General features: G+C 39.2%; 2 protein-coding genes across 2 annotated transcripts; one reads left to right on the top strand and one right to left on the bottom strand.

The window, feature by feature from the left end:
- The first annotated feature begins 1,502 nt into the window (after nucleotides 1–1,502).
- Nucleotides 1,503–18,077, top strand: TUBE1 (tubulin epsilon 1). Its single transcript, XM_071548918.1, has 12 exons — nucleotides 1,503–1,570; nucleotides 1,647–1,720; nucleotides 3,719–3,771; nucleotides 5,920–5,977; nucleotides 6,542–6,657; nucleotides 7,671–7,792; nucleotides 9,022–9,209; nucleotides 10,021–10,196; nucleotides 10,934–11,074; nucleotides 12,602–12,742; nucleotides 13,574–13,748; nucleotides 14,983–18,077. Exons 1-12 carry the CDS (start codon nucleotides 1,546–1,548, stop codon nucleotides 15,139–15,141), a joined length of 1,428 nt encoding a protein of 475 aa, XP_071405019.1. The 5' UTR covers nucleotides 1,503–1,545; the 3' UTR covers nucleotides 15,142–18,077.
- CCN6 (cellular communication network factor 6) lies at nucleotides 16,781–24,366 on the bottom strand. Its single transcript, XM_071548919.1, has 5 exons — nucleotides 24,304–24,366; nucleotides 20,700–20,976; nucleotides 20,115–20,357; nucleotides 17,463–17,656; nucleotides 16,781–17,062 (listed from the first exon to the last, which is right to left on the bottom strand). Exons 1-5 carry the CDS (start codon nucleotides 24,364–24,366, stop codon nucleotides 16,781–16,783), a joined length of 1,059 nt encoding a protein of 352 aa, XP_071405020.1.
- Nucleotides 24,367–25,089: the final 723 nt, after the last annotated feature.

The following is a 25,089-nucleotide window of genomic DNA, read 5'->3' as shown; positions in this document are numbered from 1 at the left end:
CCTTGTATCTCCTCTTTGGGGCTCCTCTCTTGGGGCAGCTGGTGGTGAGTTCACCAAAGAGTACTGTACAATATATTATTTGCTGCAATACATACATCATCTTTCAGGTAAAGTTTTTCAAAACTGTTATTTGCTATAACTTTATTTTCCTGTGGACTTATAATTAATCTCTACAGGATCCTAGGTCATGTCCAGGAGCAAATAGAGGATTAAGAATTTCATTTAGCAAATTTTGTTTGCACACCAGCACTAGAAACAGTATATTTGGAAAAAGACTATTTCGTTGGATAGTTTTAGCCATAAAATCTAATGAACTGTGTTGCATGGAAGTGCTTTTGTTCTCCCACAGGAAGCAGAAATACCATCTGTGTCACAAGACGGCGTTCTGCAACCCACTGCTGTGTGTATCACCTTACTGCTTTAGTGGAGGACTCAGCTGTGATACGTTAACAGTTGGACCTGATGATGTTAAAGGTCCTTTCCAAATTAAACGGCGCTAGTATTCCGCAGCTTAGCTATGCTGTAGGACAGTCCTGTGGTTTAAGGCAGAGCACTCCGGGACTCCGAGTTCAATGCCTCCCTGCCATCCATCCTGTCACATCTTAGATGCTCAGCAGGGTCAGCCCCGGTTAGTACCGGGTGCTGGGACAGTCCCGAGGACTTCCCTGTCACTGTCCAAGCTTGCTCGGCCGTGGCAGATGGACCTCAGGACTTAAACGGTGAGGCCAGTTCTGTGCACGCTGTGCCTCACCTAAAAAATCCACTGCGCAGGCTGGAAGGGCACACCCACGTGGGGAGAGCCCTGCCCAAATCTGCGTTCGTGAAGTCTGGCCGTACATACATACAGTGAGGTATGCTGTGAAACAGTCCTGCTATGCTGAGACAATAGCATCTCCACATTTTTTGGTTTTTCCCTTTTTTATTCGCAAATTTCTAGGTTCGACATGTAGGCAAAAGCACCTCCTAATTGCACAATGCAAAATTATGTGCACAAGAAACTCAAAACTGAGTTTAAATCAAAACATAATGTGTTAGCCTGTTGGGAGGGTACATTGCAGTATTTCCAAATGGCCCCTTTTTCATTTAATTTTTATTTTCATACCAGTCGGGACATTTGACACCATCCTCCTGAATTATGTATTTGGGTGAAATTAAATGCTTCTTGTCGCACCATTTTTAGCCATAAAAGGTAAGGACCTGTACTGTATGTAAGCATTTCCGACGGAGCATATTCCATGACTCGATTACTTCTGTTTTCCCATACAAAGTGTTCATTTTAGGCGTTTGCTGCCGCTCCTATGTCTGGGCTTTAGCCGAGGTCCCGCAGCCCCAACGGGGTCACTCTCACGGCGACACCGAGCGCCTCAGCGCCTCCCCTCGCCCACCCCTACCGCCTCATACCCCCCCCGCGCTCCCTAATGGGATGTTCCACCCCCGGCGCGTGCCCGCGGTTGTGGCAACGGGTGGGCCGTTCCACCGCAGGAACTCAGGGGGCGCGGCTTCCGGGCGCCCACTTCGAAACGGGAGGGCGCCGCCGGCGTTGCCATGACCCAGTCGGTGGTGGTGCAGGGTAAGGGACCGTGGCGCCCAGAGCCCTCCACCGCCGGCCCCTCCCCAAGCCTGAGCCGTGTCTCTCCCCTTTGCAGTGGGACAATGCGGGAACCAGGTGGGCTGCCGGTTCTGGGACCTGGCGCTGCGGGAACACGCCGCCGTCAACAAGGTAAGGGCGCCGCTGGGCCGGGCCGGGCCGCCCTCGCCCCGCCGCCCCCTCCCGCGTTGGCCGCCGGCCATGCAAAGCGCTCTGTCCGTGTGGCTAAAGTAAGGCCACTTCACCGTGAGCAAAACGACCCCCAAGCTCATGTGGCGTTTGAGTTTAATCAGGAGACGTTGATAAATCTGAGTGCTGGGCAATCACCAACCATATGAAGTTTAACAAGGGAAAGTGCCGGATTCTGCGCCTGTGACGGAGCAACCCTGGATGTGCACACAGACCGGGGAATGAGATGCTGGAAAGCAGTGCCACAGAAAGGGACCTGGGGATCCTGGTTGACAGCAAGTTGAATGTGAGTCAGCAGTGCCCTGGCAGCCAGGAGGGCCAACTGTGTCCTGGGGGGCATCAGGCACAACATTGTCAGCCAGTCGAAGGAGTGGATTGTCCCGCTCTGCTCTGCACTGGAGCGGCCTTACCTTGAATATTGTGTGCAGTTTTGGGCACCACAATATAAGAAAGATACTGAGCTATTACAGAGAATCTAAAGGAGGGACACACGGATGGTGAAGGACCTTGAGGGGAAGCTGTATAAGCAGCAGCTGAGGTCACTTGGTGTGTGCAGCCTGGTGAAGAGGAGACTGAAGGGAGACCTCACTGCAGTTACAACTTCCTCTTGAGTGGAAGAGGAAGGGCAGGCACTGATCTCTTCTCTGTGGTGACCAGTGACAGGACCTGAGGGAATGGCCTGGAGTTGTGTCAGGGAAGTTTAGGTTGGCTATTAGAAAAATGTTCTTCACCCAGAGGGTGTTTGAGCACCAGAACAGACTCCCCAGAGAAGTGATCACAGCACCAAGCCTGAGTTCAAGAAGCATTTGAACAATGCTCTCAGGCATATGGCGTGATTCTTGTGGCTGGTCCGTACAGGCTAAGAGTTGGGAGTCAGTGATCCTTGTGGGTCATTTCCAACTCACAATATTCTGTGATTCTCTAATCCCTAATTCGGTCAGTTTTCTCCAACCTTTCCACCTTAAAAAGCCCAGGATGTCTCCCTACAGCCAGGCATTACCAGGTCAGAGGCGGTTAGTGACAAGAGAGGGCTGTTCAGTGCAGGTTCTTTGCCAGTGGCAGTAAAACAGAAGGGCAGCCCCCCCAGATTCCACTGTCGTTTTCCATGTTAGCTCATGCCGTGAACTTGCCATACAGCTGTGCTAAAGAAAATAGCACTGTGAAGAGGGCATAGGATTGTGCTGAATACCCTGAATAAAATCACACTTTTCTTGCCATGACTATAAAAATATTGTTTCCCAGTTAACACAATCACAGATAATGATGAGTAGTCCTCAGTGTCTTCTCTAGAAGCAGCTACAAAAGGTAATGAATGAAGTTTATATTGTGGGTGGAGAGTCTTTTGGATGTAGTACAGTATGAAACAGTGTCTTCCAAATTCTGCCTCACCAGGTTTTGAGTATAGTAAGCAATCTATAAATAATAATGTTAAAGTATTTAAACTTGACAGATTCTCTTTAGCTTTACAGTGGGGTAAGTAATTTCCATGCTGCCTCTCAGCCAGGAGTTTTGGAATCACTGATTCAATGTGATGTGCTTTCCTTTTCACTGAACTTCGTGGACATTGCTATCGTGGGCGTGGAGCCCAGGATGAACTGAGTGTTGTGTCAGTGATGAACCAAGTCAGCTAAACATCAGCTATTTGATTTAATAAATGCATTGGATCTTCAATAAACTACTACAGTACTTTAATCCTGTGCTGAAAAATTAATTTTTTAGTTATGTCCACCTCATAGTTTTTAATAACAAACTGATTTTTCAATGAAATGTTCTTCTTTAGAACTGACTCGAGCTAGCTGGAGTCAGCATAGTTGTTCACTCTGTTTTGTGTGGTGAAGTTTGACAGGTGACCTTCAGAGGTCCCTTCCTACTTAAATTATTCTATGAAAAAACACTGAGATTTTTTTATGTTACACATCATTTTGTGTTGTTTCCTTTTAGAAAGGAATTTATGATGAAGCCTTAAGCAGTTTCTTTAGGAACGTTGATACAAGGTAAGTTGTTTTATCAAGCAGCTCATGAGTTTAACACAGTGGATCAACACTTAACCAAAGTTATAATTTCCTTTGTTTCAAGTCATATTTAGTTTGTGCTAGAAAAAATTTTACTTTTTTTTATTTTTCTCAAACCCCTGTCTTTACATTTCCATTTTAAGTATACTTACTTCAGTAGCTAAAGCTGTTGAAAGTGTTTGGGTTTGTTTTCCTTGCCTTTTGTCCCAAAGGTGGACAGTCAGAATCTGAGAACTTTTGCCATTGCAAATCACAATCAGATTGCATGCCCTCTGAATAGCAACTTAACAGCATTTCTCAAGAAGTAAAACAAGATGACTGTGCATAAGACAGTCAGAAAAGGCTGTCAGTTTTTTAATGTCTTTTATCTGACTGTTTTGTTACACAGAGTAGTGGCAATGATTTTTTTAATGTAAGTTAATCAATTCATACCTTAAGAGCATTCATCTCTTATCTGTCCAGTTAGAAAAATCCTTGCAGTTTGCAAGAATAAAATGTGCCCTTGGATATTGCTGTTGTATTCAAATTCATTAAAAAGGATTTGACCAACCTCTTTTCCCTTCTGTCATATGACAAGGTTGCAGTAACAGCATATGGTTCTACCTAAAGTGGCATTGAAATACAAATTTTTTTGTCTCAAATTTTACCTCGTTGAAAGAACATGCAAATGCATTGGATTTTATAACTGCCATTCCTCCATTCCTTGTGGGTATTTCCCAGAATATCTTCTTTCTCTTTTTTTTTTTTAACTAAGAAAATGTAATTGCAGAAAATGCCTATCTTTCTGCATGTGCCTGGTGAAACCACCAAATTTTTAATTTACAGGTTGGCTACAATAGATACATCAGTTTTCTTTTTGATCAGCCTGCTCTAGTGGAAGGCATCCCTGCCCATGGCAACAGGGTTGGAACTAGATGAACTTTTAAGGTCCTTTCCAACCCAAACCGTTCTGTGATTCTAGGAACATGGGAATTTTTCTTTCAGCAATTGAATCCAAGTGATTGAAGGTATGGTCTGGCATGAAAGACCACAAACACAACAGGAAGAAAAAGAAGTGTTGGTTTGGGGTTTGGTTTTTTTCCTCTTTGAGTTTTGTTGGTCCCTGAAGAGAAATAACTTCTCTAGTTGTGTTTAGTGGTGCTGTAATGTTGTGTAAGCCAGAGGAATCACATGAGTACTGGAGGCTGCTCTAAACTAATGCTCAGCTAATGAGAAGTGCCTGGAGAGCTTCTTTGGGGGCAAAAGTGGAAAATCCTGGGGGAATCTAGTGCAGCCCCATAGTCTCTTCCTCTCAGTTCTGATGGAACTGAGCAGGGTCAGAACATTGGTACTGTAGCAAATTTTAGCTGATGTTTTGGGAATATTACTGTGGTTGAATGTGGAATGGTCTAAGACTTACTTTAAATTTAGGCTTGGCCAGCCCCCAGGTTGGGTAAATAACTGAGGGGAAAATTAGATCCATCTCCCGGTACCCTTGCCTTTGTTCCCCTGTGTTGAATGTAGTTTGGCCAGATTGGAGTATCTCATCCTTTGATTGCAGAAGGACCAACATTGTGTAAAAAATGTGATTGTGACACAATGCGCAGTCTCCTGTGTTGGCTCAGTACAACCAATCCTGGGAAAGAAGTAGCTCTGGCAGCCCAGCATGATTTCTGAACTGGTAAATCTTAATCACAAAATAAGTGAAGTACAGGACTGTGCTAGCACAGTGACACAGATACCTCACCTGAGCAGAACCACAGGATTGTAACTACGCCCATGGAAAAGCTCATGGGAGTACTTGGTGCACTGGGCTCGTTATGTGATGCAGGCACACATATCACATGCTGATAAAAAGTAATCCTTTCAAGGTTTGGCAAATTGTAGAATTCCTACAGAGCAGAGGTTCAACTTTCAATGCTTCTCTTTTCAGCTTCTTGAAGTAGTACTTACGATATTTCTGATTGAGATTGTGTCTTGTAATTACTTTTGGGAATTGTGAGTTCTTTCTTAGCAGTGTGTCCAGGGTGTTTCTGTTTGTGTTACCATAGTCCTCCAAACATAAAATATTAAAAAGAAAGTTTTATTATAGTATATATTTTCTATAATGAATCCAAGCTTAGATTTTTCTGTTACTGTTTTTTTTTTCAGAAGTGGTGCTGTTGGTCCTGATATTTACAAAGGAAAAATCTGCTCTTTGAAAGCACGAGTAAGGCAACCTATAAAAGTCATTCTTTTGACATTGCATATTTACATCCAACCCTATGGGAATTTTCATAAAGTCCTTAAAATTGCATGCAGGTTTAAATGCTGCTTTGAATAGCAAAATTTCTAATAGTAACTTTTATAGTTGAGTCAAGTAATGCAGTTTGCTGCCAGGCTTGTTGAGTAATTTAAGTTGTAATTTTAATAAATTGATTGCAGATATTGGTAACTAAGTTTTTATTTGAATTTTCTAAGAATATTTGTATGTTTCAAGTTTCCTTGCTTCTTAATCATTTAATGTTTTCATTCTTAAGTATTGGGGCAAAATAGTACAAAATTATAACAACATTTCACTGTCTGAAATGCTGTCCTATTGAACAACTTTAACAAATCAGCTAAGGTTAATCTATTTGGTTTCCTAGTTAATAACTGGTGAAAAAAAGGTTTCTCTGGAGCAGAGTAGAAACAGTATATCTTTTATATTGTAAGTAATTTTATGTTTCTTTGTGTGATTATTTCAAGGGTGGTTTGCTTACTGACTGAATGTTAATTCTTTCTGTTCTCAAAGGCGCTACTGATCGACATGGAGGAGGGCGTGGTAAATGAAATTCTGCAGGGACCATTGAGGGATGTGTTTGATAGCAAGCAGCTTATCACAGATGTTTCTGGTTCAGGAAACAACTGGTGAGAACCTCTTCAGAACACATTTCTTAGCAACTAATTAGATGGCATTTGAAAAAGGGAAATGATAACCGTAGCTTTCTGTTTCGTTCTGCACCTGGAGAGCTGCAGCATTTTACCAGTAAACTTGGAGTCACTGTTGCCTGGAGGAGAGCTTTGAAAAGGCTCTTACAGAAGGATAGTTCTGCTGATACACCATTTTGTCTATTTTTTTCTCCCTCTTTTTTGATTTTCCTTTCAAAACAACATGCTTTTTATTTTTGTTTCTTTGGTATTCAGCTGCTTCCATTGCTCAGTCAAAAGCATAATCTAGTGTGAGACTGTGTAACTACTGTGAAAATGAGATACATGAGCAAATGCACTTCTGATTTCTAAGCACTGGAGTCTGGCTTTGTGCATATAAACTACATTACCAAAAAGAGAAATTCAGAAAAAGATTAATTAACATAACGAATTCCAAATTTTTGCGGAGACCTTAATGTACCTCTAATAATATTCAGTGCACTACAGACTGGAAAGCAAATCATCAGCAAATGTAGCAAAAGGGAGTGCAATGCAGGAAATAAAACATCCTGTAACTTCACCATTTAGCTAGCAAGTGTATGGAAAATGAGCTGTTTGGGGTTTTTTTAATTACTGGTATCATCTGACTTGCATAGCACTGAAAGGGAGATCAGCACACATTTTGCAAGGGGTATCCTTATTGTTAAGAAGTATGTAATTTTCATTTCATTACAACTAGATCATCTAGTGTGGGAGTTTATTTCCTTATTGGTACAGAATAATAGTGCATGCTCCAAATGTGAACTTGGTGCTGCTCGCATACACAAAATGAAAACCACATCCTGACTCAATCTATATTCTCGTTATGTAGTCACAGTTTAGAAACTCTCAAAGATGAGGTGTTACACACAGCTTTGGACTCTGAACTCTAAACTGTCAAATAGGAGGAAATAAAACATAAAATTGAAAGATACTGTTGGATTTTTTTTTCAAAGTACTTCTCATATCCTCAGGGCTGTAGGTCATAAGCTCTATGGGTATCAGTACCGGGAAGACATTGTGGAAAAGCTGAGGAAAACTGCAGAACATTGTGACTGTCTGCAGTGTTTCTTTATAATTCATTCCATGGGAGGTGGTAAGTAAACTCTTTATGGTGAGTATGCTTGCAGTAGCCACAGATGAAAAAGAAAAACACGGATCTTGAAACGAAGATAAATATAATAATCTACATAGTTCAGAATGCGTGATACAAAAATTAACACAGACCAATTCAGTGGACCTGTAATTATTTATTACTTCCTTTGTTAGAGCACTGAGCCCTAATGTGTTACCCAGAACAAAAATGCAGCTAAAATTTTAAATATGATGCAGTGGGTGGATCAAGACAGGTACTGAAGACAACTAAACTCCGAGCAATTTTTGATCAAAAGGGTCAGTGGCCTCTGAACACTGACATCATTGCTGTAATAAAGTTGCTTTAAATCATGGGGAAAGATTTTTCCCAAAGACCTTAAAGGAAAACTTCTAATGTTGCTTAACTTTAGAAAAACGAAGTTTTTCTGTTTTCTTTCTACATAATTCTCTTGAATCCAATCTAGTTACTTTGTTAATAAGCCAAAAGGGAGAATCATTTGCAGTGACAATTTTGGCATTATTGCATTGCCACTCAACTTTCCTACCCCAAAAACTTGTTATGATGTGGAAAAAGACAGAAAATAGCTCTAAATATGAAGCAAGAGTTTTGTCAAGGGCCTTTTTTGTGGCTGTTTGCTTAATTTCAGAGACTGCAGATATTGTTTCTTTTATTGCAGAAAATTGCTGTCTTGTTCTCAGAATAAATTGTCTGCCACTGAGAACGTAGTTGAAAATTCAGATAAATATCAAAATTCAGTTCTCCAATAATGAGGAAAAAAACTTGTGTGCTGAGGAAAAGAGAGGATTCAGTTTTGACTGGATAATTAGGACTTCTTTATAAAATTTTCTCAAAGGAAAGTAATTGTTTGGGGCAGTTCAGTGCTTTTGAGCAAATGTTTTGTTTCAAAATTCAAATAAAAGATTTCAAAATAAGGAATAGAAATACTAGGTTACATAGCAGGACTTCTTGGGTTGCAGAAATTTTAAAGATTGTAGACTTCATCCTTACTGATACACTGTAGAAAATACTTATATTGCTTAATTATTTTGCTGTCTGGGAAAAACCTTAATATACATTTCGGTAGCCTCCACTATCAGCCAAATGTTTAAGAAATTATTCATTAACATATATAATTGAAAAGTTGTATGTCTCCAACATATGAGTCTTAGGGCCTGAGATAACAGAGAGAACCCTTTGTCTTCTCTCATTCTGTCTTCATTCATAATTAGGGACAGGATCTGGTCTTGGAACTTTTGTACTAAATTTGCTTGAGGACGAATTCCCAGAAGTATATAGATTTGTTACTTCAGTTTATCCCTCTGGTGAAGATGATGTTATTACTTCTCCGTATAACAGTGTTCTGGCTATGAAGGAGCTGAATGAACATGCAGACTGTGTGCTACCAATAGAGAATGAAGTAAGAATTAGTACTTTATTTCTGTCATTTTTTTTAATTAGACTGCACAAAGGAAGTTTTTCATCCTTTTATGAATTGAGTACCAAGTCTTTAAAAGCATAATTTCATTTTTTAAGGTAATAATTGAACTTCTAAGTCACTTGGCTTTTGAAATGCGCCATGGGTATCACTATAAAGTTGCTTTGCACCTTCAAAGTAGACTAGATTGAATTTTTTCATGCCTATTTCTATGTAAACGTTGAAAAACTTCTCTTTACTGAGAGAAAGCATCTACTAGTTTTTACCAATCAGTTTGTGCATAGTATTAGTAGAGTCCTTCAAGGGGCGTGACTAACCACGCCAGATTCCAACAGACTTAACTGTGCTAATTAGTGATATGGAAATCATAGACATACCTGACCTCATCAAGTACAAGACTCATTTGAATCTTGCTTTGATAACTGTCCTGGTGTTTGTTCATCAGAATAGTAAGAGAAAGTGAAATATGGTTAGAGAAGGTATTTTTCCTTTCACAGGTATTATGAAAATTTAAAGTGCAGTTTTAGAAGAAAAGGATTTTAAATAGTTGAATGAAATTCAAACTTCTGAGTCAAGCTGAATGCATATTTGTGACATCTAAGGAACAGGCTTTTAGAAACATTTTAGTCAACTGGAATTGCTCAAAAGTTGGACTTAAATGTATCAAAGATACAATCTTTGAGCTTACAGTACCATGTGTTAGCTTTTAAGACTAATAGAAATGAAAAATTCGGATCCTGAATTTGAAAGTTCTTTCTCAAGACTACTTTGCTTTTTTTTTTCTCTCTCAAAGTCTCTGTGTGATATAGTTAATAAAATCAATCAGATGATCAATTCTGGAAAGCTGGGGTCAACTGTGAAGCAAAACAGCTTGGTAACATCAAGCACAGGCAATGCAAAAACTCTCCAAGAGAAGCCATTTGATGCAATGAATAATATTGTGGCCAACTTGCTGCTGAACCTGACAAGGTAAAGTTACAGGTTATTCCTCTGTAACAAACTAGTAGCTCAGGATGGTGTGTGTTGCTAATATGCAGGCCTGCATCAACTCAAACAATACTGGTTTTCATTTGATATGAGTCTTCTCTTTTTAAGAACTGGTTACTAAATGTTAAAGTACTTGGAAGTGTTCAGGTTGTACTGGTGATGTTTTAGCCATGGTACTCTTAAAACTGAATTAAGTTTATAGGCAAAAATATATTATTTCCCATTGATGCTTAGTGGATCCAAGGGAGGTTTCCCTTTCTAGACCAGTTGTATTATTTTATAAATCCTGTCAGACCATTTTTGCTCCTAAACTGTGTATTGCTTCAAGAAATATCCTTCTGGAGTATTGATGCATTTTAAACAACTTGTCAGGAATGCTGAGTCACAAGTGTTTTACTATGGCCTGTTCAGTAAAACTGTTACTAATTAATTGTTATTATTCAGCTATGTCCACATACTGAAAAACAGTGCTAAAGAGTACAATTAGGAAACAAGGTCTTATTCCTGATGGTTTATTGCTCTTTAATGAGAAGTATAAGTAAATAAGATTTAGCACTGATTCTGCCAGACTCACGTTTGTAATTATACATGAACGATTTCTTGAATAATGTGTTGTTCTATTGTACAAAACGGTTGAAAAATAGATTTAATGGAAGTTTACATTATAGAAGTTATTTTCTTTGTTTATAACAGTTTTATAATGGTTTGTTAATTTTCAGCTCTGCTAGATTTGAAGGTTCCCTAAACATGGATCTTAATGAAATCAGTATGAATTTGGTTCCATTTCCTCGACTTCATTATCTGGTTTCAAGCTTGACTCCTCTGTATACGCTGGCAGATGTTAATGTACCTTCTAGAAGGTAAGAAGAAAATACTATAGGAGTTGTACAATTGAAGCTTATTTTCTGATTCTTCCATAGTTTTCATTAAGAAAATTCCATTCTGTAGCAAAACTAAGAGTGGAAGATCTAAAACTTTTCAGTTTCTTACATTTTCAAATTCATCCTGCTGATTTTTGGAACATCTGTTGTCCCTTTTCTCTGTAATGGTTGAGCCAGTAAGCTTGACATCTTTTTAATCTCTGCTGGGAAATGGTTCTGTTGGAAAAACGTATTACTTAGATAGATCCAACACCATAAGTTCTTTTGAGTAACAGTTTGTGCTTGACTGACAAAATACTGTAAAAACAAGGAATTAAACTAGACTCTGTGAAGTAATGACATCTTACTTCAGTCTGGAGATGCAGTGAGCCCATTTAGCAACTTACTGTAATGATAAGCTGACACTTGTCGTGTTCTGTGAGATATTTATCCCTCTGACATAGCAGAAAAACAACCAGTTAAAATAGATTTTACTGGTTTTAGTTAAATTAAGTTCAGTCAGCAAGAGGTCCAAATAGTGATGGAGGCAACTAAGGGAAAGTGATGGAAGTCTGCAAAGGGGAGAATAGGGCAGGACCCACCCCTGTTGTGTGATAGCAAGTTGTGACACTCAGATCTGTTGAAAACAAACCTTGAGGAGTACAGTGCTGGGGGAAGGAAATATACTAGGAGGAGATGCTCAAGTCAAAGATGTTTCAGAATGAAGTGGGAACGGTAATATTATTGTTTCCTTTATTTAGGGGTTTTTTTGTAACAGGCAGATTGTGGCAGAGGTGATAAAGAAAAAAGGAAATGGAGATGATAAGTGCGGAGTTTGGAAAAATGGAAAGATAGCTTAGATGTTGTGGGTCCACAGAAACCTCAAGACACCATCTTTGATATTGCACGGTGCAGTGAAATGTGCTTAATGAAATGAAGAGAGAAAGAATATGATCTGCAGTGTCACCATTAAAGCAGTCATGCAGGATAAAATTAGAATAAGTAGACAAGTATGTGTAGTCCCTCTTTTCCTAAATCATTAATCAAAATCCATACAGATTCTATAATTCCTTGATCCTTTTAAATAATGAAGTGTAACAGGGAGATAACCAGTTCTGTAAGGGTCAACAGGACTTTGATATCCTTGTCAGATCCTTCACAGTGAGATAGTCCACTGAAATTGTCATATAACCAGAACCTCAAGGAATTAAATCCTTTTACGTATTTTTAAGACTGTGACTGTTGACCCCAAATGGCCTTTATAAAGTCAACTTCTCTGACTCAACAGTGGCTTGTAACATGAAGGAGAAGAGGGGGAAAAATGGATCCAGTGTGTTTTTAAAAACTTGTAATGCCAACATGTGTGCATAGAAAGGTTTGAATCTTTTTCCTATCCTATATGGTTCCAGGGTAGAAGTTCCTTTATCTCCAGAATTTTATGGACTTTTAAACCCTAAAGGTGGGCATTCTGAAGAACTTTTGTAGCCTAGTTTAGTAAGAGTAGATAACTGTTTTCTTTTCACCTAGGTTGGATCAGATGTTTTCAGATGCGTTTAGTAGAGATCATCAGCTGATTCAGGCAGATCCGAAGCACAGCCTGTACCTCGCCTGTGCACTTCTAGTTCGAGGGAATGTGCAGGTTTCAGACCTTCGCAGAAATATTGAAAGGTTTGTAATACCACACAAAGTAGTCATGGGATTTATACTGAAACTGTTGTCAGTCACCCAGAGCACTCCAACTTTTCAATGGAAGAGTTTACTCAGAAATATTTTTCTTAATTTTAGAATGAAAGAAAATGTAATTAACTTATATAATGAGTGAGAATAAGTCACAGCATTCCTGGATTTCAAAATAAAGGGAGCTGATTAGCTATCCCTGTACCCAACCTTCAGGGGTCTCCTGACAGTAAAGGATATTGAAAGAGTAAATTCTATGGTAGAAGTTTGGTTTTGCTTAACAGAAGATCCCTCTCTTTCATGGTTACCTTCATGTAGATAGGAAATCATCTTTATTTTAACAACTCTGTGTTGTTTCTGCCTTGTACTCTCTTGAACTACATAGATATACCAGAAAAGGCAGGCAAGCTTCATGTACCAAGTGGAGTTTATAGGCAGACAGGCATGTGTGGGGAAAATTTCTGAGAATCTAAATCATTTAACCTATTTCAAAACTACAGGTAGACTGATTTTCCCCACACAGTATTAATCTGTCCCTTTCCTAAATCTCAGAGTACTTGCAGTCTCTTATAGAAATAGATATTTGTAACTTCATTTTTCAAATAGCGATACGTTAAATTAACAAAAAAATATTGGTGCTTCTAATTTAAATTCTGAATAGACATAGTGGTTTAGTCTGAAGTCTCAAATGTCTGATTCACAACAATAGTTATAACTGTCTACTTAGTTCTCAAAGCTTAAATGTTAACCTTTTCAGACTATTAGTTAAGAAAGGAAACTTAGCCTTCATGTTCCTTAGATAACTAAATTTTTGTATCACAGGTTGAAACCATCTCTGCACTTTGTCTCCTGGAATCAAGAGGGCTGGAAGACTGGTTTGTGTTCAGTACCTCCTGTGGGCCATTCCCATTCCCTTCTGGCTTTAGCAAACAACACCTGTGTAAAACCAACTTTCATTGAACTCAAAGAGAGATTTATGAAGCTCTACAAGAAAAAGGTGCCACTTTTTTCATTTTAATATCTGTAGCCACTAATCACTAGCATCTTGTGTTATTGGGAAGCAAATCTTAGTATCACAAGGGGACTAAAAATTAACAGTCCAAGATTTTTATTTACATTACCTGTCAAGGAATCATTCCAACAGCTGCTGCTTAAAAAACATAAACCCCTTATTGACCTATACCTACCTGGCAATATCAGAATCATAGAATAGTTTGGATTAGAAGGGACCTTAGGGATCATCTACTTCCAAATGCCCTGCCATGGGCAGGAACACCTTTCACGAGACCAAGTGTCTCAAAACGCCATCCAGCCTGACCAGGAACACCTCCAGGGATGGGGCAGCCACAGCGTTTCTGAGCAACCCATTCCAGTGCCTCACTACCTTCAGTAAAGAATTTCTTCCTCAAATCAAATCTAAATCTTGGTTCCTACCAAGCTGTTATTTCACTTCTCTTCCTCAGTGGGATAGGAGGAATGTACAGTGCAAAGCTTGTGGTTTGAGATAAGGACAGGGAGATCACTTACCAGTTACTGTCATGGGCAAAACAAACTTGGCATAGGGAATATAATTTTAATTTATTGCCCATGAATAACAGAGTAGGACAGCAAGAAATAAAACCAAAACTGAAAACACCTTCATTCCTACTCCACCCACTTCTTCCCAGTCTCAGAATTTCACTTTGGTTCCTTCTTCACTGATGTTGGTTTCTGCAGGGCTGTTTCTCTCACATTTCCATAAATCCTCTCTCTCACAGCTGTTGTGCAGCCTTTTTACTCCACCTTTAAATATGTTATCGCAGAGGAGTTGCCAGCACTGCTAATGGGCTCAGCTTTGACCAGTGGCAGGTCCGTACTGGAGCCAGCCAGAGCTGCTCTGACTGGCATGGGGTCAGGTCCTGTTCCTCCCACAGAAGACACTCCTACAGCCCTGTTCTCTGTTCTTCCCTTGCTGCTGAAACCTTGCCACATAAACCCAATACACAGTTTGTCGTCTTGGGTACACCTGACCAGAGTGAAAAAATGGATGTTTAAGAAATCAGTAATATCAATTGTGGTTCCATAGGGAATTGTTACTGAAGTTGTCAAGTGTTTAAACAATGGATGTGATGATAAAAGTCTTTAAGGCTCTTCTCTACAGTGCTTACTGTGCAGGGTAAATGGTACTTACTGAGCCAAAGCAACTAGGGGCCGAGAAAAAGGATAACACTGAATGTTTTTTACTCTCATAGGCTCACCTTCACCATTATCTGCAAATAGATGGGATGGAGCAAAGCTGTTTTTCTGAGGCTGTGTCCTCTTTGTCTGACCTAATAGAAGAGTACAATGAACTGGATGCTACAAAAGGTGGGCCTAGAACAGATCCATCAAGACTGAAGATAGCTGTTTAAAGAAGGAAGAACTGATGTGGGATTTTTTTTAATCAAAAACAACTTCCTGAAGCATCCAGCCACTTCAGTTCACCCGAATGACTTGCAGCAGGCCTGACTATTCTAAGTCCAAAGTGGGACTGGGACAACAGCTTCTGTAGCTCAAGAGCCCTGCCTGTAAGAAACATTTCACAGCACCTAATTATAGCTGGTATCAGTAAGAGCAGTAATCCTACCTGTGGAGTAAAATGACACACCGTATGCTATGAAGAGAAGAAAGAGGTTTTAGCAGCCACAAATGTAATTCTATTCTCAGACTTTATGGTAAACTAAAGGTAGGTCTTGCTTCAAAGGATCACCGTTGTAAGATTTGGTTTTTAATAAGCAGCTACGAAGAAAAGGAAAACCCACATAGTCTTTTCAAAGATGAAAGCAAGTCTCTAATGAAACTGCTTTCTTAAGCTTTGCAGTAGACATTTTAGAATGCTCTAAGCTATGTTCATCGTTTTAATATTTTTGCTTCTGTGTTGTACTTAGCTATGTTAGAGCATTCTGATTGAGATACCAGAATTGACAATATCAGAAAATTCCACAAGATAAATTTTGTTTCAAGTATTATACTTGGTGTATTAACATATTATTTTAATGATTCATATTAATGAATGCTGAGTTGCACTTGATGATAACTCAGTATACCTCTGAGCAAAACATGCACTTAAAATGAAGTTAGAACGACTGTTTGGAGAAAAAAGTTTGTAGGCTTGGAAGTATGCAAGTGAAATAGATGTTTTAATATTTGTAATTCTCAGAGTAAGTTGCTATTACAGTGAACTTTTACAAAATAGAATGTACAGCTGTTTTCAGTCGCTTACCAGCCTTGGCTGTCTTAAAATATCAAGACTAGTGAACTGTTACAGATCAGAATGGATGAATACAATGATTTCTCGAAGCATGAAGTCCTAGGAGAGTTGGAGTGGGTGTATAAGTAAACATAATTTTCAATGTATGTGTCCAGAAGCATTCAATAAAACTTTGTGCTAACATTTGTTGAGAGCATTTTTAAAGAAAGCGTTCTAAAAATAGCAATTTCCTTGAAATGTTGCATCTATTAACTGCAGTTGCCCACTTATTTATTCCTTTACACATCTAGAGTTTATAATCACAACACTAGAGAAAGACTATCTGCTGCAAAAAGCAATGAGTTTAAAGTTGACTTCTTCATTTTCTAACAGTGTTGATGTGTGTTACTGTTGCAGATACCTAGTAAAAAATTTAATTTTAGAATCAAGAATTATAGATGTAGTGTTACAGAGTAATTTTTCTAATAAGTTAGAGCACCTATTTGTCTTTGTAGGCAACAACTTGCTATAGTGGGGCAAGAAGCTGTCTTGCTGTACCTTTCTTAATTACCAAAAGTTCTTGTTTGGACAGTGTACTAATGTTACATACATCCTTCTCAAGGAGGTATTTCCGCAGATAAAAACAGTTACATTAAAAAGTTGCACTCGGATTTGTGTTTTCCAGTGCCATTTAAAAAATTCAGCGAGTATTCACTTATGTATCAGTATAAACACTGCTGTGGCAGGGCATTGTGCTAACTCTTCAGGGTGTGAATGTGCTTTTCCATTCTCAATGTGTTAACAGTCAATGGTATAACTTGTCATAGGACTTTGAGTTCAGAAAATATATCTCCTGGAGCACTGCAAATCCTCTGACATACACATGATGTTATCCACATCATCTTCCACTTGAAGAAGCCTTCGTTGGGACACTCAAACTGTATAGTGATCATTTTGGACTTATTAGGTATGCAGCACCTCTTGTCCAAGCATACCCCACAGAAAGTAAGTCTGTAGCTTTGAGTACTTGAGCATCCAGAAAAAAGTAGCTTCTCTGCTGTTGGAAGCTGGAATGTTGGTTGACATGTTTTTCCTTTTGGAATCTTTAACATTAAAACAAAGAAAAGCCTGAGTTTTCTACACATTAAAAACAGACATGTAAGAACGAGTTGCAACATTTACTTAGAAATATCTTAAAAGTTACTCAGTCTGAAAGCTGCCATATTTTTCCTTTATCAGTCAACAAATAGAAAATATTTTCGGAGTGAGTGCACATCAGGACAGCACTAACAGACCATCTATTCCAGGGCATTACATTATTTTGCTTGAAATTACACATCTGTAGTTTACTATTGAAACCTGAAAACTGAAGGTAGAAAACAGTTTTAAAACGCATAAAAAAGAAAGTTAATATTTTATTAGTAGTTGCTAATATATCAATTTTTTCCACTAGTTCCAATATTTTCACTTTCTATTAAGAATTAATTTTATATTAGAAAATACCTTTATTTTCTTCAGCATATTGTTCAGACAAGGCTGGATGAAGCATAATCTCTTTTCTTTTTTCATTTCACATTTTCTGTTGTCGTTGGTCACTCTGCTGGATATGCCTATGCCACAGGTCCTGGAACAGGGTGTCCAGGGAGTTGCCTGTACAAGGCACTTTTTCTTCAAAACCAGCGGTAAGCTTCTGTAAGCTAAGACAGCAATATATTATTTATGCAGCAGAGCAGCCTCAAAAGGGTGAATTGAAAATACAAGGATAAGAATTTGATTTCTGTTCATGAAGGTACTTCTGTAGATAAACCTAAAATGAGACATAAATCATACAAAAGCCAGCTGAGCTGCTGTTAAACTTCACTGATACTGGATACACACATCCTAGTAAGGACAATGGAGTTGCATACATTATATGACTCTCTAGTTCCATGTGATGGAAATGTTATGTGGAGAGGGTAATTTGTGGAATTTTTATGAAATGTCCAAGGGTTTTTTATTTTATTTCTCGCCAAGCATAGCTTGTAAAGGGCTGCTGAAAACATTGTTATTTGTTTCTTTGTAGATACTGTGAAGGCTTTAGGGTTTGTATTGTGGAATAAAATTCTCCAATGACTTCTAGATATGACTGAAAAGCCTATTTTCTGATGGATGAGGACTGGATTAGGTGGAGTACACTTAAATAAAATTGCACTCCCAAAGATCATGATGACACTCTGCAAAAAACCTATGTAGAATCTGGACATTTGTGTAGGAGCACGGGCAGAATTACCTGCAATTACCAGAATTGCTGTTGAATTTCCAGAATACCTGTAAAGTAGACAGCAATTTAAAGATCTCATTTAGCAAGCAGTTTAAAAGCCTTTCACATATATCCAACAAATAAAGGAAAGTTAAATGGTTGTTTGTACTTTATACATTTTTTAAGGTATGACATGGTTGCAACCCTATGTAGGTAGATCAAATTGAAACATAAAGCTAGAATGCAAAGCAAGAGCAGTAAAATGAAATTTAGCACTTATCCACACTAACAGAAAAAGAACTTTTCAAAATAGATACTGGCCCATTGAGCCATCCATGGAGTTCATGCACCTGTTGACATGATACTTTTGCTGGACTAGGAAATGGAAAGGGGAAGACTTTGAAACAAAAATTTCAAGGTGTTTTTCTTCAGAAAGTTCCCAAAGAACAGCATCCTTAGGCACATGCAGTCACCACAGGGACAAGAGTGTTGGATCCCTGAACCAAGCCCAATAGAAGTGTGCTTTGCAAGCTGGGTGTCTTTTCTCAAGGGTATACTGCACAGGTGATTCAAATTCTGGAATGAATGTTGTGAGATGCTGTCTTGTAGTCACTGAAGGTTGGACTTCAGCTTTTGGATCTGCTGAAGAGCTACAAAGCAAACGGCTTAATCCCGTTCTCCAGATACCTGAAATACATCTCCCCACAAACCCAGTTAACGTGTCAAATGGTTTGGTTGCCATTGTTTTCAACATGTTCTCTCTTCAGTCAGATTAACATTGTTCTCTATAAATTAAATCACTCTTCACTTGAAGTCAGTTGCCTTTCCAAGTGCCTGTTTATACAACAGGATTAAGGATATTTCTGTTATAAGGCTTTGATATTAGGTATAGGTATTGTATCATAATTCCGAAGTCAGGGTGAGCTGCTTTTTTTATTTTTGCTAACTTGTATAACCATTGCTAATGTGTGAGAAGTTGTCCAAATTGAACTAAGATTTTGTAAGCAGGTCTGCTTATCTGCAAATTGACTTACATGCGTCTACCTGTTTACTCATCAGCCTTTGATGAAGATTTTCTGATAAGCTTTGCAATCCTTCTAGTTTTATTGATCCCTGATGATGATTGAAGCTGCCACCAAATAAATGGCTGAGCTTTCTGGTGCCTGCATTAGTTGTAACGAAGATGACTTTCACCATGTAAAGTTGCACATGCACAGGGAAGGAGATGGCACAAGCATAGGCAGCTGTGGGCCAGGGAAGGTGCTTCTTTTTGTCATGGTGCTTCCTTAAAGTGAAAAATAAAACTACAGGGTTAGTAGCAGAGCAAGAATGAGGTTAAAGGGAATATCAGCTGACCCTTGCAGAACTGCATGGACAAACTTGTGGATGCTTTTAATCAGACTAAATAGAGAAGAAATTGGGGGGAGTATTGTCCTTGCAGTGACCTAAAATTTGTGAATTCAGGAAATCCACTAAAGCAATTTTTATTATTTTCTGTTTTCTATTGGAAGAAGGGGCCTGCATCATGTTAACATATGTATGTGAAAACCAAGGCTCCCTACTACCAGAAAGCAAGAGAAAGTGAGGCAGCTCCCAGGCTGCAAAATGGCTGTCCACCAGCATCCGTAATTGGGCTGATCCGATGAGTAATCAGCCTCTGCAGAAAGATGCTTTGCCCAATTCCCTGCTGACAGAAGCCAAAAGCCTTTTTGCTTTTCACATTCATTAGGTTTAGAGAAAAGAGTCTGTGACCTGAGAATAAGAGGGATAAGTGGGACAGAACAGTCACCCTGGCAGTGGCCTTCTGCAGGAACTGAGAAAGTGCCAGTGCATTGCCTGCCTGGCTGCTGGAGCCAGGGACACTAAATACAGAATGGGTCATGTACAGAAAAGTTTACCAGTGTGGCCAGGCTCACCTGACATCAGTCTGTAGTTGGTTGATTGAAGGTGCTTGTGCTGTCCCAGGCCACAGATGGATTGTCCAGACTTCTTTCTGCGTGTGACCTTGGTGCAGGGACTTGTTGCTAATCTTGGCATGAATACAGGTGTACATCCAATTGCACCACTGACACACAGGCACTTATAAAGTGGGTTAGGCTGGAAGGTCTGCCCGTTGAGATAATAAATGCCATTGAGCTCACATCCTACAGCTACCAGATCTGAAAATGGTGAGCAAGTTACTCACACAGGAGAAGCAAGTGGGTCTTGCTTAACAGAGTGCTAAAATGTGGTCAGCTCTAATAAAATCAGTCATCAACATGTCTGCCAATAACAGGCATGTATGTGCACAATAAACTTTTCACTAATGCATGTACAGGTAAGTTTAAAGCCAGTCCCAGCCCTACTCTCAAATTGTCTGACTGAGCAGTCAGAGGACTAAATTAGGATAAATTGCTTAGTGCAGAGATGTGCTGCACCTGCAAGCAGTTTTTCCTCCAAAACTGTCCACCTACGTGGTCCCACCCTCCTGCATTTCAAGAAGGGAACATGAAAGAACTTACATGCACACACGCCTTTTTCATACCTAGGCTCGTCTTTTGAGTAATCGCAGTAGAGACTTTTGTGGGGATCACAGACATCTGCTTCATTGCAGGGCTCTCTTGCCTGCTTGGCACAGACCTTACAGCATCCACAACCGTCCTTCACCAAGCTTACCCCGGGGGTGCAGGCTGGCACAGGCGGGCATCTGCATGGCCAGTGACAAACCTCCTTGCGCTGGTGAACTTCATCAATTTCTGAATGTTTGTCTCCAGGCTGCACTGGTGGGCTGTGGAAAAACTTACACACAGTGGCATATTTTGAGCACTGAATGCATTATGTGTACCTGGAATTGCAGAAAATGAAGTCAGTTCAATGCCTCCCTGCCATCCCATCCCGTCACATCTCGGATGCTCAGCAGGGTCAGCCCCAGTTAGTACCGGGTGCTGGAGACAGTCCCGAGGAGTACTCTGTCACTGTCCAAGCTCTCTCGGCCGTGGCAGATGGACCTTAGGACTTAAACGGTGGGGCCAGTTCTGCGCACGCTGTGCCTCACCTAAAAAATCCACTCTGCAGGCTGGAAGGGCACACCCACGTGGGGAGAGCCCTGCCCAAATCCTTCACAAAGTCTGGTCATACACATACATGGCCTACTGCTTGTATGAAACACAGATCATTGGTCTTTCCTTTGCTTTCCATAGAACAAAACCTATAGTAGAACTGAAGTAGGAAAAAAAGTGTTTCAAAGCGGATGATTTTAAGTATTTCTCCCTACAAACTTTCTATCAAAGGAATTAATTTCTGGTTGCTCCCATTGTTTTAAAGCCAGCCACAGTCCTCTGTGCCAGTTGTGATGGCAAAAACCTTTTTAAAAAGTGAACCTCTTCTGAATGTTACTTTTGCTCCAAAATTTGAGTAGCTGTTTGGGAGGGAGAATTATAATATTTATAAATTCTCTCGTGCTAGACACTAAAATTTCATCCTAATAAGAGAGGCTAGTATTTCTACTGAGCTTAATAGGTTGCTTTCTAAGAGTGCATTTATTTGTATGACTAAGTCTTCATCGAATCCAGGGCTTACAGAGCAAAGACATATCTCATTAAAGAGATTTGTATCAGCAGTAGGGAGTCAAGATCTAGCCAGAATTTACTGTTTTACTCATTCCGTCTCAGAATTCATGGGGTTTTTTTCTGGTTTGTTTTTTTTTAAGTAAAGGAAGACCTAAGTTTATTTTTCTGAAGCAGGGGTGGAGATTAAGTTAGCACAGAATGTGAGAGGATCTATTTGAGACAGCTATATTCTGTCTGCACTTTTTAAGAACCACATCTAAAATGTAACAGTTTAGATCTTAGCATTAGATCTTTTCATGCTGCTTATTTCAGCAGAAATGCGGATCATACTATAGTTATTCTCCATGGTGCCATTGTTAAGTGTGGGCACACACAGCATTTGGTCACTACAACATAAGGCCTGGGAACTGCTCTCACCAAGCAGCTCTGACAGCCCAAAAAGCAAGATCCAGCCCCTCATCAGGCGCCAGTATCACCAGGTTGCAGGAAAAAAAAACAAAACATGTTGCCTATCTTTTTTTATTTTCTGGGCACATAAAATCCAGCTTGTCAGTTAAATTCTATTCCTCCAAACTGCAGGGTTCTACTGATGTGGAAATCATCTCCAGCAGAGATGCTAAGGGAAAGATGGGGAAGGGGTCATGCAGCTGGGTTTCCTTTCTGCTCAACTTTCAAACTGGAAATATCTGCAGAATCCAGCATTTCATATTTCATAGCCCATGAAAGCTCTCGCATCATAATTGATCTGGATAATTGCACGCAGCAGTAAATGACCTTTTAAAAGGCTTTTTTCTACTACTAATTTCCATTTTTCATGGTCATTTACAACTATACTTACGATATCTTAATCCACAGCTACTAATGAAGCTCCAAAGTAATAGCTTTCAAGTTCCTTTGCCTGAATGATTTTTAAGATAGATATTCATTTACACAGGCGATTCATACAGAAAAAGAATATTAAACGTCATGTGCACTCCATGCACATGAAGAAGATAGTTTCATAAATGTGTAATTGTGTTAAAGGATTTCTTCTAATGCTTTTTACATAAATGCAGCAATAATACAGAAGAAACAGACTTAAGTATACCTTTTTAGGCAGCTAAGCCTTTCGTGTAAACCATAATGTTAATTTGATGAACGTGTGCATTGAAATGTAAAGCTGCTTGAAGGATTGTTCTGGAAATAAGACATATAGGTGTTCCTATGCATTTAGCAGTGTTCAAGGCTGGATGGTCACTTTAGGAAACACTTCCATGCTGCTTTTTTCTTTTTAAGCAGAACATCATCATCATTATTGTTGTTATTATTATTATTAAGAATAATAATAATAGGAATAGGAATTTGGCCATGTGCCAGCTATTTGAGGTTATGTGGCTTGAATCAGATAACGCATTTCAAAATGGGCATGTGCAGCAGGAAGTAATCTTACTACATATTAAAACATGCTTTAAGCCTACGGAAATCTACCTAAGTGATTTCTCTTTCCCTTTTTTAGGGTACGATGTCAGCTGAAAGATGCGAGACTACAAAGTTCCCCAGTAATAAAAACCCCATCAGGCAAATATTTGACATTTTTAACTGTGGAATTACTGAGAACCATAGTTTACCTGAAAAATCTTCAAATATCTATTAAGTTACAATGAAAATGTAAAGTTTGCTTGTAAAGTTGACTGGTCAAATATTTTTCTAATTTGTGCTTCCCTGAGTTTCTACACCAAAGCTATTCACATTACAGAAGCCCCTTGCATCCTTTCTCTGATCCTATGGGAGATCAGAAAATGAGATCATTGTGTAGGAAGCTTTCATGTGTTTTTTTCCTTATGTTATAAGGATTTAACAAGATCAGTATAGAATAAACAAGCAAATAGCAGAAGTAGGCAATGTATTATCACTAATGTTCAGTTTTCTTAGTCTGGCTTGAAATATGCAGAAAGTTAGAGGAGGGAGACAGTCATTTGAAAATTCTGCATTAGACCTTCATCCTGGTTGTAATACACTGTGGACACATAAAGGGGATTTTCAAAATTAACTAAATAAATAGTGAAATTGGCCTTTGAGACAAATACCTTTAGAAAAAGCTGTCATTTAAAATTTCCTCATAAAGCATAACACTTTTCTCATTGTAAAATTAGCCTGAAGTCAGACTGCTTTTATGTTTACATACATATTTGCACACACATATAGACATATATATATGGAATATGAGCATATATGGAATATGGGCATGGATAAGATGTTTATTTCCCTACTGCATCAGGTAATAATTTGTGCATAGAAAAAATAAAGATAAACAAAAGCAAGGTCACTGGCAATTCAATCTTCCCTAACACTTTTTTTTCCACACTAAATCATATTATTGTGCATAGAGAAAAAAATTGCCAAAATCAGGACTGACGCAGTACATAAGCTACAAATGAAGTTTACTCAGGAGTAGGGAATGGCTGCTTATGAGGAATTTGCTTCTCTGAAATTTAATTTGTCATTAAGCAAGTAAAAACTTTTAACTAGAACAAGGTGAGGAAGGGAGAAATCTTTTTCTTCTTTTTAATGAACTTACCTGTTGCGTACAAGGGATGATGAAGATGGTGGGGACAAGGAGCCACCGCATGTTCCTGCACATTCAGAAGTGAAACTGAGAGATAGGGAACAGGCTGAGCTGTGTCAGAGGAAGCACTGAACACAAAGCTCTCCTCTGTCTCCCTTGCCAACCCTACTTTCCCCAGCACATGCACGAACACATACATGCATTCACACTTGAAATCCTCCACTTCATACAGAACCAGCTTCACACTGAAATTTCCAACTGGTGTTCTTTTCTCTGCCCAGAGCTAGAATACAGATTTTCACACCCTGCTTGATCCCATCCAGCTGATTCAGCCAGATTTAATTGAGGTCGGGTGGGGTGACATCTGATTCTTAAAATCTTGCTGCTGGAAATGTAGTGTTATTTTTAACTTATCTTTAAATCTGTATTACAATAATTTCTGAAATCTGAATGGCAGAGCGCGAAGTACATGCATTTTTTGAGGCAGAGAAAGCAGAGTTTCTCAAAATTTGTAATGTATTGTGCCTAGCAAATCATAGCATAAAAATTAACTACCAGTACATGCTCTCCAAATAGGGAAGATGCTATAGTCTGTTATAATGCTACTGCATATTCTGCACTTCTTTCCACAGAATTTTAGTGGGGAAGCCCAAACTATAAGTTTTGCCTGAAGTATGCACCTTGTCTTACTGCGGTGCCACTGCAGTCAAACACAATACTGTTCGAATCTCCGAATTTTCTCCCCCCTAATGCTGTCAATGTTGACATGCTTGATTTTTAGACTAAAAAGTGAGTCTT

The sequence above is a fragment of the Pithys albifrons genome, chromosome 2, assembly GCF_047495875.1.
Source record: "Pithys albifrons albifrons isolate INPA30051 chromosome 2, PitAlb_v1, whole genome shotgun sequence".
NCBI classification, from domain to species: domain Eukaryota; kingdom Metazoa; phylum Chordata; class Aves; order Passeriformes; family Thamnophilidae; genus Pithys; species Pithys albifrons.
The sequence above is the reverse complement of the archived record's forward strand: the minus strand, read 5'-3'. Positions and strand labels throughout refer to the sequence as shown.